We start from the raw sequence: 14,769 nt of genomic DNA on the forward strand, positions 1-14,769 counted from the left end.
GTCTTTCCAAGCCCCCTTTAATTTTCCCCCTTTCCTTTTTTGAGGTACCAGGGATTGAATCCAGGACCTTGTACGTGCAAAGCAGGCACTCAGCCACTGAGCTACACCCGCTCCACTCCACACCTTTTAATTTCAGTCGCCACGCTGTCCTGGAATTAGGCCACATTCTCAGAGCCAGGGGTCAGAGTCATCCCTTCTGTTTATCGGGCACGATAGGGTTGAAATTATCTTCTTAAGCAGCTTCCTCCTGATGGAATATTAAGCAGAACCCGAGTACGTGGAAGAGACGAAAGGATCTCTGGGGCCGCTGGGTTCTGCCCTGAGACAGCCCCCGGGACACCCGGTGTTCTCAGGACCTGTGCACTCCTGCTTTCTGTTGGTTGAAAAGTGATCTCAGGGAAGTGGATGTGGCTCAACTGATAGACCTTCTGCCTACTATATGGGAAGACCCGGGTTCGATCCCTGGGGCCTCCCAGTGAAAAGAGGAGGAGAAAGCGTGCCTGTGTAGCGAGCCAGTGCCCACACAAGTGAGTCACGCAGCAAGATGGTGATGCAACAAAAAGAGAGACGAAGGGGAGAGTCACGGTGAAGTGCAGCAGAGACCAGGAACTGAGGTGGCGCAATTGACAGGGAGCCTCTCTCTACATCAGAGGTCCCCAGGATCAAATCCGGGTGAATCCTAGAGGATAAAGATGAGAAGACAAGACAAAAAGAGAAATAGATAACAAGATGACACAGCAGATGGACACAGACAGGCGGTGGACTTGGCCCAGTGGTTAGGGTGTCCGTCTACCACATGGGAGGTCCGCGGTTCAAACCCCGGGCCTCCTTGACCGTGTGGAGCTGGCCCATGTGCAGTGCTGATGCACGCAAGGAGTGCTGAGCCACACAGGGGTGTCCTCCGTGTAGGGGAGCCCCACGCGCAAGGAGTGTGCCCCGTTAGGAGAGCCGCCCAGCACGAAAGAAAGTGCAGCCTGCCCAGGAGTGGCACCGCCCACACAGAGAGCTGACACAACAAGATGATGCAACAAAAAGAAACACAGATTCCTGTGCCGCTGACAACAACAAAAGCGGACAAAGACGACGACGCAGCAAATAGATACAGAAAACGGACAACCAGGCCCGGGGCGGGGAGGAATAAATAAATAAATCTTTAAAAAAAAAATTACACAGGCAGCAAAAACAGCAGAGCAGGGGAGGCAGAGGGGAAGGGAAAAAAAGATCCTAGATATCATTTTTTAAAAAAAATAAAAGTGGCCTCAAAGGCCCTTCTCCTTTAACCCTTGTGATAGACCCGTGAAGCGTGACAAGAGGAAACCGAGGCCCAGGGTACTCATGCTCTGTCCACCAGATCATGTGACTAAGAGGATGAGAGACCCCTGAGCCCAGGCCGGGGAGGGAAAAGAAGGGGGTGTGGAGGAGCAGGCTGGGGACCCTCAGGAGCCCTGGCCCACCAGGGAGTACGTGATCACAGGCTGCAGGGCTCCCGGGGAGACGCCTGGAGGCTGTGTGGAGCAGCCAGCGCTTGTGCCGAAGACGAAGGGTTGGCAACACCTAGGCAAAGAGCCTGGGAGTTGGGAAGCAGATTTGGCCCAGTGGTTAGGGTGTCCGCCTACCACATGGGAGGTCTGCAGTTCAAACCCCGGGCCTCCTTGACCCGTGTGGAGCTGGCCCATGCGCAGTGCTGATGCACACAAGGAGTGCCGTGCCACGCAGGGGTGACCCCCACATAGGGGAGCCCCATGCACGAGGAGTGTACCCCATAAGGAGAGCCGCCCCATGCAAAAAAAGCGCAGCCTGCCCAGGCGTGGCGCCACACACATGGAAAGCTGACACAGCAAGATGACACAACCAAAAGAGACACAGGTTCCCAGTGCCGCTGACAAGAATGCAAGTGGACACAGGAAAACACGCAACAAATGGACACAGAGCAGACAACTGGCGCGGGGGGGAAGGGGAGAGAAATTTTTAAAAATAAATAAATCTTTAAAATAAAAAGAGACTGGGAGTGGGCACCGCTCCTTCGGGACCCCGTCGAGGATTGGTTTGAGCAGCATGCTGGGACGGGACTTTTTGGAGAACACTGGTGATTTAGTCGGGTTGGAGCAGAGGGCAGGATCGGGGACTGCAGGTGAGGGACCAGCACGACAGCCCAACACATCCCAAGCGGACGTGCAGCTTGACCGTGTGCAGAACAGATGGGGTGGAGGAAGCGCTGTCGCCGGCCTCTTCTAGGGCGCCTTGTGTCCTAAATTGGACTTGTTTGCTGCCTGTGGGCCAGTCTCATGGGGTGGAAGAGCCTCCACCATCGTCAGCTGATGGCTCCACCTGGCCTTCAGGATCGCAGGCTCGAGGCCAAGGACAAGCCCGGTGGCACCGGTCCGGGGCACTGCAGTCACACCTGGGGTCTTTTTTTTTTTTAAAGATTTATTTATTTAATGCCCCCCCCACCACCACCCCCCCGGTTGTCTGTTCTCTGTGTCTATTTGCTGCGTCTTGTTTCTTTGTCCGCTTCTGTTGTCATCAGCAGCACGGGAAGTGTGGGCGGCGCCATTCCTGGGCAGGCTGCACTTTCTTTCGCGCTGGGCGGCTCTCCTTACGGGGTGCGCTCCTTGCGCGTGGGGCTCCCCTACGCGGGGGACACCCATGTGTGGCATAGCACTCCTTGCGCGCATCAGCACTGCGCGTGGGCCAGCTCCACACGGGTCAAGGAGGCCCGGGGCTTGAACCGCGGACCTCCCATGTGGTAGACGGACACCCTAACCACTGGGCCAAGTCCGTTTCCCACACCTGGGGTCTTTCAATCAGGCCAAGCAGTTTCCAAGGACTTTTTTTTCCCCTAATAAACTTTTATTGGAGAGTGAGTGCAGCTCAGTGGTTTACCGCCTGCTTCCCAGGTACTAGGTCGCAGGTTCAATCCCAGTTTCCTCCTAAAAAAAAAATTTATTGAAGTATATTATACATGAGCATATATAAACAATAAATGTGTAGTAGAAGTTGTGAACTTGAAAAACAAACAGGCATGTCATCACACAGGGCTCCCATACACCTCCCCACCACCACAGCCTTGCGTTATTGTGAAGCATTTTGTTAGAAACTATGAAAGCACATCGTCAAAATATTGCTCCTAACTCTAGCCCATATCTCACATTTGGTGTTTTCCCCCCACCCACCTGGTTATTAACACCCTGCATTATTATTACACATTTGTTATGGTTCATGAGAGAATGTTGTCATATTTGTCTTGTTAACCACAGTCCCTCATCCGCCACTGCATTCCTGTGTTGTACAGTCCTTTGCTTTATACAGTCCATTCGAAGTGTACACGCAGTGGCTCTTGTTTCATCACAGAGTTGTGCTGTCATCACCTCAGTCAATTTTAGAACATTCCACTACTCCGAAAGAAAACCCCATACCCCCTTAGACTCCTACCCCCATTGTTGTCCCTTAGAATTGATCTAATATCTTCTAGGCCATTGCTGCAAAAATATTACAGTATTACTGTTAATTTTGTCCATAAGTTGTATTAGTTGTAATTTTTCTGTGTATCACCATCTTCTTAGCATTTTGTAAAAGAACGTTTTTATATTTATACTATTAACTACAATCTTCATCACAATAGTATCATTGTTCCAAATACCCTAAATTGTTCTCTAGTTTCCTTTTAATTGACATTTATGTCCATAGACTGCCCTTCAGCCACAGTCTCATTTATAAATCACTAGGTAGTTAAATTCACAATAATATGTTACCATCAACTCATTTTCACACCCTTACAATAACCTTTTTAAAAAGTTTACTTATGTTGAGCATTAGCTCCCATTCTCAACTTACGTTCTATTTCCTAGTAACCTATACTCTAGAGTCAAGGATATTTTTTCAACCCTGCAGACAGCTGACTTGTTATGTTCGTGATGTGCTTTACTCCCAAACTGTGAAAATCAGCACCTTTATTATGATATTTATTGCCTAACAATATTGCAACAACTGTAATGGAAAAGATTTTAATGGAAAACGAATCACTTGCAGTTCCGCCACCTTTTTTTCTCTCCTAGTTCTTCTCCTTGTATATAGATAAACTAATGATTATTTTCAGGATATGTAGAATTTTGTTTTTTCCCTTAACGTTAAGTCTAAAATACGATTTCTAGTGGAGTGAAGAGGAAGAAGGGACACCATCTACCCACATGCTGTGTGCCCAGATGTGTCATTTCATTCCATCCTCACAATCCGCCTTGAGCCGGGGTAGCCCTCCGTGTTCCTCGTAAACCGTGGACTTGAACCCAGTCACTCTGAATCCAAAGCCTGTGGTTTTTCTGCACACCATGTTGATGTTCTAGAATAGGAGTGAACAAACTTCAGCCTGTCAGCCAAATCTAACCTGTGGGACCTATTTTTATACAACCTACAAACCAAGAATGGTTTTTACAGTTTTTAGTGTTTGGGGGGAAAAAATCAAAAGGTGAAAATTATATGAGCTCCAACTTTGGTGTCCATAAATGAAATTTTATTGGAACACAGCTATGCCTGTTGGGTTGCATGTTGTCTCTGGCTGCATTAGCTCTCCAGGGGCAGAGGTGAGAAGCTGTGAGAGTGATCAAAGGACTGGGAAAGCCTAAAACATTTACTGTCTGGCCCACGACAGAAGTTTGCCGACTCCTGTTCTAGAGCAAAGCTGTCCAACAAATATATGCCAGCCGCATACCTAATTTAAACTTTACTAGTAGTCCTATTAAAAAATGAAAGGAGCAGGTAAAATTAACTTTGGTGATAGGTTTTATTTAACCAATATATCCAAAATATTGTTCATTTCAACATGTAATGGGTATAAAATTATTATGATTTTTTTTTTTTGGACTGAGTCTTCAGAATCTGTATATTTTGCACTGAACCGCTCATCTCGATTTGCCCTGGCTGCGTTTTAAGTGGCCAGTGGCTCCCATCCCAGAGAGAGGTCGGCCTGCCCCGGGCTACTGGCAGTTGTGGTACTTTCTGAGTTTTCTCTTGGGTGGACGATACCGAGATGAATGTCTCTGGGCCCGTGGCCACCTCCTTCTCCTGGAAGTTGGGCTCCCAGCCGCGGATGCTCAGGTCCGCGTGGCCTTTGAAACACTATTGGTCTGTGTTCTAGCTGCTCTCCCGTCTCAAGGGAAACTTGGAGGAAGAAAATCATCACCTCTTGAGCCAGATCCAGCTGTTGAGCCAGCAGAACCAGATGCTGCTCGAGCAGAACCTGGAGAGCAAGGAGCAGTACCACGAGGAGCAGAAGCAGTACATGTAAGCACTGGCCTCCAACGGGGCGCGTGGCAGCACCCGGGGCCCCTCTCCCGCGGCTTATCACAGCCACAGGTCCGCCGCCCGTGGGAGTCCTGCTTCCCCTGCCCCGTGCGAGGCCGTGGCGTTCTGGCAAAGCACAGCCCTGGAGCTAGTGACATCCTGGGGGCAAGGGGACAGACCAGACTGCCCGCTCCTGCTTCTCTTGGTTTCCTGGAATGTTCTTAGATTTCTGGAGGGAGCGGTTGTCCTTGTTTGTCTTCCAAAGGCGCCGTCTGCCACCAAAAGCCTCTGGGCTGCATCTGTGTTTGGAGTTATGTTTACTCCTAACAATATGATGGTGCTGAGGAGACGCATCTCAGGGCAAGAAGTCAAAATGAGACTACGTGCCTTACTCCTGACCCTTTCCTCCAGATTGCCCGGCGAGCGATCTCTGATGCGCAGCGCAGCAGGCCCCGCTCAGCAGGTGTTTATGGAGTGCCAGCTTTGGCGTGGGCCCTGCGAGGGGAAGAGAGCTATTTCCCTGGTAGCGTAGAACCGGTCGAGGTGATAAGATGCAACTGGAGGTGCCCAGTGCTGGGCAGACACTGAGGAGCCACACGCAGCAGCCTGGAGGAAGGGGGGCGGGAGCTGGACGTGGGGCGGAGGGGCCTGGAGGTGGTGGTCGCAGTGCTGGTTAGTCTCAGGAGCAGGGAGCGTGCAGGCGCTGGAGGGGGCTGGTGCTCCGTTGTGCAGGCTAAAGACCTAGGATTCCTCGGGAGCGTCCGGCCGCTTAGGAAAGCGGTCGAGAGGAAGGACCTTCGTGGCTTGGGAGTTGAGTCACCCAGGCTGCGTCCGGGGTGGTTTCACCGCTCCATGCCCTGGTGCTTGACTAGCCCTCCACCACGTGAGAGTGAGTGATAGCACACGCCTGCCCCCCGGACAGCATCGGGCACCCCCAGGAGCAGCCCTGCCGCATCTGGCCCCCGGTGTGCCTGACGTCCCGAGAGTCCCAGGGGGTCTAGGCTGGAGTTTGCAGATGACTCAAGGTCTCGCCCCGTAAGTTCCCTTTGAGCCAGATCCTGGGCGCGTTAGTAAGTGCCCTCAAGGGAGGAGGGCTCCCTGGACCCATCTCCAGGGCTTCCGTTCACACTTGCAGTCAACACCATCACGACTGGATTCCAAACCTCAGGCCCCAGCAAGTCCACGTGCCGTGCTGCGTTGGCAGAGAAATTCTTGAGGCCAGCCCCTTCTGAGTTTCGTTTGGTTCTTTTCTTTCCCCTCTGTTCACAGAGACAAGCTAAATGCCTTACGGCGACATAAGGAGAAACTGGAAGAAAAAATCATGGATCAGTACAAGTTCTATGATCCTGCTCCAAAGAAGTGAGTCGATTGACGTTTCAGTGCCTTGAAAGTCGAACAAACTTGCTCCCTTTCTCGCACGTGGAGTGAGGTCGGGGCCTTGCAGAGCAGAGCCGATGGCAGCCCCTCCTGTCCACTGCGGGGCGTGGTCTCTGCATGTCGACCCCTCCAGAATCAGACTGTCCAAGCGTCCCTCAGCCCCGCCCTCCGTTCTCCAGCTTGTCCTGCGAGGGAGGGCAAGTGCTACCTGACCCCAAAGGGACACAGGCCAAACTTGGCCGCGAGCCCCCTTGAGGGTGCGGAGTCTGGGGCCATCAGCAGGATGGAGAGCCGCCTTGTCGGGTTTTTGTTGTGAGGTGCCACACAATGTGGGCCACCGGCTTCTTGTGGGGGGAAGGACGCATGGTGAGGACAGCGGAGCAGCACCCACATGGGAAAGGGTCTCCAAACATGGGGACCTCGTGACCTCACGTAAGGCACTCTCGATCCCCTGAACCCCAGGGCAGCTCCACAAGCACATCCTCTTCTGCAGGGCACGGCCGCCACGGTGTTGTGGGGCCAGCTCTGTCCAGCAGCGCCTCCCCGGGACCCAAGCCCCAGGAGTCCCCCTCATGTAGGTCTTCACCCTCGTTGCACTGTCCCAGCCCAGGCTTCAAGTCAGAAAGCACCGTGATTCTCATGGTCTCTCTGCTGAAATCCCAGGACTGTAGCCCTTCAGAACTGCAGTCTCCACCTTCCCTTTGACAGATGAGGAAATTGAGGCCCCAGAAGGTTTGATGATTCGTGTGAAGACAGAGAGTTGTTTAGTCTCAGGGTCAGGATCCTAACGCAGGTGTGAGTCTGGGGCGTCAAAAGGCTTCATCTTTCAGCTCGCTGCAGCTCTATCACTTACCCTTACAATTCACTGCTTTTCATGCAAACAACCCTCTTCCTCCTTGGTCATATTACTCAACTCCAGGGAGCGTTCAGAGAATGCCAGTTTATTTTACTTATTAACTTTAGCAGGAAATGAGACGGTCTGTGACCCTGTTCCTGAAAATGGCACTTGGATAGAAACCCTGCACACAGGTAGAGCAGACTCTGCTTTCCTTGGCATTCCCTTGTTTTCCTAAGAGAATAACGTGAGTTTCCGCCACTGGGCACACCTTCACTGTCCCCGACTCATGCTCACCGAGAATGCCGTTCCAGCCCCAGAGCCCCAAATCGGATGATCGTGGTGATGGCAGTGAGTGCTGTCAGGTCTGAACCCCAAGTTAAAGGCCCAGCTCCCCGGCCTTTGCGAGGGAACCCTGCTGCGCTGCGTGAGATGGTGATGGTGTCCCTCATTACCTCCTCCTAACTAGGAAGAACCACTGGATTGGAGCCAGAGCCTTAGTCAAACTCATCAAACCAAAGAAAGATGGCGCGCGAGAACGGCTGAAGTCGCCCGCAGACAGCCCTGGCTGGCAGCCGGAGGGCTCTGACCCCGCCTCGCCGTCACCCTCTCAGTCCCTCAGGTCGCAGCCAGAGAACCCTGAGACCATCCCCCCAGGGCCAAGCTGCGCTGAAGAGCGCGACGCCCACAACGGGCCCGCGGGCAAAGGTAGGAGCGGCCCACCTGACCGCCACTCGGCGGGCAGGTGTGCATGTGCCTGAGGACATAGGTGTGAGCACACGCGAGTGTGCCTCCTCCTTAGAGGTGTTGTTAGCCAAGTGAACAATAGAAATCCGTGCAATTTTGCTCTTAACAATGATTTCATTTTAGAACAAGACCCGTCGCTCCTCACGTAGGCTGTAGTAGGTATTTGCACATCCAAAGCTGACACCCTCGCAGGCGCTAGAGACAAGGGCAGTAGTGTACCTTTTTTGGGCTCCCTCGTGTGTGTCCAGACTCTATAGTGAGCTCTTTCCGTCAGGAGAGCCACGTTTTCTTTGCATACGAGATCGTCAAAAAGTCCTCGCGTGGTTCGAATCTTTCATCGCTTTGAAAGGCAGTTAGGTTTTCTTTGCACTTGGAGCTGTCATTTTGAGTCCGCCAGAGTTTCTGAAACAAGAGCACGATCTAGGTGTCTATCCCATCTTTTATCAGCTCTTAAGAGGCCGTCGGTTACAAGGCGCACACACACCTTATACGCCCCTGAGAGTAAAAGTGCTGACAATTAGACGCTGCAGCGCTTTAGCCCTTTGAATTCTTATTATGCTCTTGTTGAAAGCGCCCTTCTAAAAGACTTGATAAAACAAGTTTTTGTACATACACATAAAAGGAAAACACAAGCAAAAGAAATCAGTGTGCCAGTGGCAATTTTGTCACAGTTGCCACCTGGCCAAGGTGCAGCTGGGTTTCCGAGATGTTAGGGATGGGAGGGATGTGCGACTTAGCATTGATTAAACCTAGTAGTTAGCCCAGACAGGGTTCAATTTGAAAATTTACTTTTAAGTATCATTTGTGGGTTCCTGCTGCCAGGCGTGCAGGCTGATTGTTTTTACGAAGGACGCCTGGACTTCCTGAAGATCAGGGCTGTGCGGGAGACCCGGGCTCCTTGTCCAGCGCCAGGCCGCCTTCGGCGTGTGGCTGTGCACAAGCCTGCGGGGTCCCCCTCACCCCCACCTCATCACTGCCGGATACGGGGAAAAATACATGCACACACGTGCACTTTGGGGGACTAATGTTTGCACTCCTGTTCTTTATGGGGGAATGGTTTAAGTAAAAGGTTCATATCCAGGTCAATGATAATGAAACTCAACCTTTGCTTTTGCTCAGAGAGGCTCTGTTGCCTCAGGCTTTCATCTTGGCTTTTGTTGAATTTTTTAATATATGCTATCTAAACTTATTTTATTCTTTAAGTTGAATTAATTAACCATTATTAGCTTAAATGAATTAGGGAAAGGTCGGAGAAAAAAAAAATTCCTTGACTGTTAGTTGCTCCCTGGCTGCACCGGTTAGTAGCCTTTGCTGTCACCAGCACCCATTCGTTGAGCACCTATTGCGCATGCTCCCAGCCTGGCACCCTTAACTTCTTTACAGGCTCTGTCCATCTCATTTCGTTCTAACTGCCCTGTGAGACGGGCGTGATTATTAACACCTTTTTAAAAAGAGCTGAAAAAGCGGGGCTCCACTTGCTGACGTACTCGGCAGAATTGGGATCCGAACACGGCTCTGAGACTCTGGAGCCTCAGCTCTGAAGCGCTACATGCACTTTGGAGCCCAAAGGTGCTGGCCGGACACGCCTGCTTGAGCTGCTGCTCAGAGCTCAGCCCTGGGCTGGCCTCAGGGACGCCGCATCGACCAAGCAGGTCCTCAGTCTGTGGCGTGAGCCACAGCCAGCAGGTGGCGCTGCGAGCCAAGAACTAATAGAGGATCTAGGGGCATCTTTAATCCTAAGAGTTGGAAATTGGTTAAATCATTTTTTTAATGCGAGGAAGTTAGACCAGACTTCTGCTTTCATAAGACTATAATTTAAAAGAGCAAGAACGTAGGATGGGGTAGAGGATGCATAGTCAGTCTCAAAGGAAATTATGGTTCTTGGTGTCCAGGGGTTTTTTGGTATGAGAAAGGTATTTTAATCACTTTGTAACTCATTTGCCAAAAGAAGTTAGTTTAGAGGTATGAAAATGATTAGTGAAAACTTAAGGGAGACTTTCATTACAGAGGAACAGAAACCCACCATAAAGTGTTTCCAGGGTTTTTGAACAAGAATAGGTGAGTTGAATTGTCAGGGACCCTGTCATTAAAATGGATGAGCGGAGAGCAGATATAGCTCAAGTCATTGAGCGCCTGCTTCCCATGTACGAGGTCCCAGGTTCAATCCATGGTACCTCCTAAAAAACAAACAAACAAAAGAAAAAACCAACACTTATTGTGGAGTAGATGTGGCTCAGTGGTTGAGTGCCTGTTTCCCCTGTATGAGGTCCCAGGTTCAATACCCGGTACCTCCTATAAAAATAAAATAAGATAAAATAAAATGGATGAGTAAGAGAAGACAGGCCCTAGAATAATAAACATTGTTCTTTAATCGTTTAGCACATTGAAATTGAAAAGTAGTCTAAACCATCAGCTCCTTGGGCAACACAGAATTCTCTCCAGGTGCTGAGTAAGTAAAGCATTGGCATTAAGATGCCACTGAATTAATTAGATTGAGTCAGAGCATAAAGGACTCCCCATACCCCAATTCTGGTTCCCGTATTGGGTGTTGTTTTTGTCTTTCATATTTTCATTTACTGAGTATATTTAGCTGATTGAAATTCATTTGTTGCTATTCATTTCATTTATTTGCTGTGTTTTTTTTTTCTCCTTTCTCTTCCGGGTTATTCTGGTGATGACAATTTAGCATCTCAGCGCAAAAAGAGTCCCTTTTTGAGAAGCAAAAGCAAGGACAAAGACAAGTCTCCCACCACCCACCCGGCTCTCTCTAAACGCCTGCGATTTTGGTCCTCCTCCGACATCCCATCCTCTCCTAACGAGCCTCTCTCTTTCTCAGCAATCGGAGATTTCTAATCCCTTTCCTTTACCATGTGTCTTCATCGTGTATCCTCCATTTCTGAAATTCAAAACAGTCAGACAAACCAAAACAGTACCTAAAGGCCAGATGACCTTAGTGGACCCCTGCTCCTGACCCCAATTCCAAGCCAAGCCTTAAGTAGCCAGCGTGGATTCTGATTTCAAAATAGAAGATGGGCTGTCCCTCTCTCTGGACCGTGTCTTCAGAGCAGCCCAGCGTCAGGGGAGCCTCAGGACCTATGTGCACACGCGTGTGTGCGCCGTGGGCCGGGATGCCCGTGCTAAGTAAGTGCCGTGGCTGCGTGCTGCTGCCTCGCTCTCGTGCCTGCAGGCTTGCGTCACGCCCGTGCGTGGAGCCAGACTGGTCCTTGTCGCTCTGCTTCCTCCAGCACGCAGCCTCTGTCATGTGAGATTTATTTTAAGACGTTTTCAAGCAGCTGAATTTAAAACTGCTGCCCTTCTCTCCTCTTGCTTTGTCAGAGCCCTGAATTGTTGGCTTTTGCTAATAAGGCCCCTTTTAGAGGCATTCTATGCTTTGAAGAATTTATTGCTCCATTCAAGCATTTCGAAAAATCGGATTGATTTGGCCGAGCCACAGTCTGGCCCAGAATGAAGTTTTATGACTCTGCTCTAGCTCTCTGACATCTTGGATGCTGAAGTTAAAACAGGAACGGACAGAAAGGTTATCAGCACACAGTGGCACCTCAACGGGGGGTCACAGGTCAGCAGAGGCCTTTAGCTACTGCAGTACTTCCCATCTTCAGCCACTCTTACACCATCTTCACGGCTTTTGCCATATCCTAATACTGCCTGTCTGATTACCTACATATTTCCCCTAAGCTGTCTTATGGTTTTCACTTAACTTGATTCTGAAAGGGAAGATGGTGTCATTACTGTAAATGGAAAACCAGTTTCACCATGCAAGCCAGGTAACCATACAAACAAATTCAGAACCACTGAAATGCTGAAGTCAGTGGACGTGCCACCCACTTGGTCTCCCGCATCCCACTCAGGGCACCCTGGGCTGCCCCGGTGCCTGGTGCCCCCGACCTCTGTCTCCCGAGCATGCTGTTGGGAGTTGTGCTGTTTCTTTGCCATTCATGCTAATTGTTCGCTCATGCCTGCCTTCCCTCCACTGGGCTTCATGTAACTTCCCCATCAGATCGTCTGTCCAGACTCATTCCACCAGACTTGAATCTTGCTTCTCATCAAGGTCATCTTTCAGAATCCAAATTTTGCCTTGATTTCAAATCAATCCAGGCACTTGAACCTGTAACTCGAGCCCAGACTTTTGAGTGGCTGGACTCAAAGAGTCGTGTTAAGGGGCTGAAATCGTGACAGTGAGTCGTGTCTCTGGGTCCGCAGCCTTTGGGGTGCCTAGGATGGGATGTTTCGCAAAATCCTTGGTCCGCTATTAATTTTGTTTTTTTCCCCACTATTAATTTTGATATCATATTTGGAGAGCCCATTCCTTTTCCAACTGGGCAGTTGTTTTGTTTTTTGTTGTTTTATTGTGTTTTTTTAATGCAATTTCATTTAATTTTGACAAAAGTACATGCTCATGGTAGAAAATGCAGAGTTTGCAGAGAAGCACAAGTCTTAAAGGAAAAGTCATCGCGTAATCATTCTCACCATGCAGAGACTGAGTCATTGGTTTTAAAAGATACTGTTCAGCTAGTAATACATTTCTTTTTCAAGTCATAAGTGAGGCCAGCTGGCAAGATGCACATCCTGGACGTTGAGAGCCTTGGCTAGAGGTCCACAGTGGTCCTGAGCAGACATTTTTCAGACCCTTTTTATATTAGGGATTTGAGTTAGTGTTTCCTAGGAGGCATGCCATATGGCTAATATTTTGGACTTCTACCAATATTTTGCTTGCCCTTTCTTTTCTCCCAGCCTTTCTTGGCTCTCAGTGTGACCCCATCATTAAAGCCTGAGCCAGCCCTGTGGGGCCCCCCAACACAGGCCTCTGGCCAGGCCCCATCCTGCCTAAGCCACAGCCCGGGAGGCACCGCGGCCCAGCTTTTGTCCCTGTGGTCTGTGTGCCCTTCTGTCGCCGCTTCCAGGCCCTGCTGTGGTAGCCCAGCCTTGGCACAGGATCTCGCAGCCTCATTTCTCTGTGTCCTTTTCTACCCCAGGGCCTGGGGATCTAAAACCAAAGCGAGGGTCCTTTCCCGGAGGCAGCCTCAACCGCACAGATGCCTCTGCCGACCCAGCCATGAGGTCCCGGCCTGCGGAGCTGGGCTCCCGGACCTGTTCTGCCTCAGCCATCGCCGCAGTCCCTTCCAGCTCCACCCCTCTCTCCCGACACCCAGGCCATGCCAAAGGTGAGTCACAGGTCCCTCCAGAGCCAGCGAGGAACAGGGATGAGCTGCTGGGGCCCATGATTCTTTCTAAAGCACCCAGCTCGGAGGCAGGAGGGGGTCTCTCTCCCTCTGAGGCTGAGAGGAGGTTCAGCTGTTGACAGGCTTTGGCATCCCACAGACATCGGTTCCTGTCTCAGCTCTACTCATACTCTGTGACTTGGATGAGAAACTTAACCGTCTGGAGGCCTGTTCCTAAGCTAGTGACGGGAAAAGGCTCAAGTACCACCAAATGTTCAGGAATTGGTGGCCATCACCTGGCTTCAGAAGTGAGGTGAAGGTCAGGCCATCAACCAGAATTTGGACTTGAAATTAGGCAACTGCCTCCACCCTGCCTTGGTAGAGCTGGAAGTTTAGTCTCCAGAGAGGGCAAATTAGAGGGTCTCTGAAGCGCAGGTCGGTAAGCTCAGTTGGAGAAGTGTATTTGGTTCAACTGATAGAGCATTCACCCACCATGAATGGGAGGTCCAGGGTTCAAACCCAGGGCCTCCTGGTCCGTGTGATGAACTGGCCCACGCGCGGTGCTGATGCACGCAAGGAGTGCTGTGCCACGCAGCAGTGTCCCCCGCATAGGAGAGCCCCACGCGCAAGGAGTACACCCCATAAGGAGAGCCGCCCCATGTGAGAAAGGTGCAGCCTGCCCAGTAGTAGCGCTGCAGACACGGAGAGCTGATGCAGCAAGATGACACAACAAAAAAGAGATGCAGTTTCCCAGTGCCCCTGACAAGAATACAAGTGGACACAAAAGAACACACAGCGAATGGACACAGCAGACAACGGGGGGAAAGGGGAGAGAAATAAATGAAAAATATATTAAAAATCTAGTAAGCTCAGTTGAAGGCAGGTGTGCTGTACCGAGACGCAGAGGAATCAGAGTTTACAAACTGAATATAGACATGTGTACCCCTCCCCCACCCACCCTTCTCTTTCCCTCAGTTTTTCTCCCAGGATGTTGGTAGCCAGGCTCCACACCTCTCGACAGGAGATTGAAATATTCTTTGAGGAATCTTGCTTGCCTAAGAGATTCCCAACAGAATGGCTGTCAGAGCTTGCCGGCTGAATAAGGCTCATGGAAGTTTGAGTGTGTGTACAGTATGTCACTGTTAAGCATGATGATTTACATTTATACGACCCCCACACACCTGAGCAGAGCCTCCAATCCCTAAGGAAACTGGTGGTTAATTTTATCTGTCACCTTGGCTAGGTCACGATGTCCAGTTGTCTGTTCAAACACTGGCCTAAAAGTTACCTTGAAGGTATTTTGTAGATGGGATTAGCATCTGTAGTCAGTTGGCTTTTAGAAGAGATCAGCCT

At 50.4% G+C, this 14,769-nt stretch overlaps 1 protein-coding gene across 3 annotated transcripts in view; it reads left to right on the plus strand.

The window, feature by feature from the left end:
* Positions 1 to 14,769, plus strand: part of CCDC88C (coiled-coil domain containing 88C) — a 147,974-nt gene that overhangs the window by 116,307 nt on the left and 16,898 nt on the right. For 2 of the 3 annotated variants that reach the window (XM_058292422.1, XM_058292423.1), the window contains 4 exons: positions 5,132 to 5,277; positions 6,547 to 6,636; positions 7,959 to 8,197; positions 13,231 to 13,419. In XM_058292422.1, coding sequence (XP_058148405.1) covers positions 5,132 to 5,277; positions 6,547 to 6,636; positions 7,959 to 8,197; positions 13,231 to 13,419 — 664 coding nt within the window. Of the gene's footprint in view, positions 1 to 5,131; positions 5,278 to 6,546; positions 6,637 to 7,958; positions 8,198 to 10,922; positions 11,378 to 13,230; positions 13,420 to 14,769 lie in introns of those variants that run through there. The other variant, XR_011648280.1, reaches the window with a different exon arrangement.

The sequence above is a fragment of the Dasypus novemcinctus genome, chromosome 3, assembly GCF_030445035.2.
Source record: "Dasypus novemcinctus isolate mDasNov1 chromosome 3, mDasNov1.1.hap2, whole genome shotgun sequence".
Classification (NCBI taxonomy): Eukaryota; Metazoa; Chordata; class Mammalia; order Cingulata; family Dasypodidae; genus Dasypus; species Dasypus novemcinctus.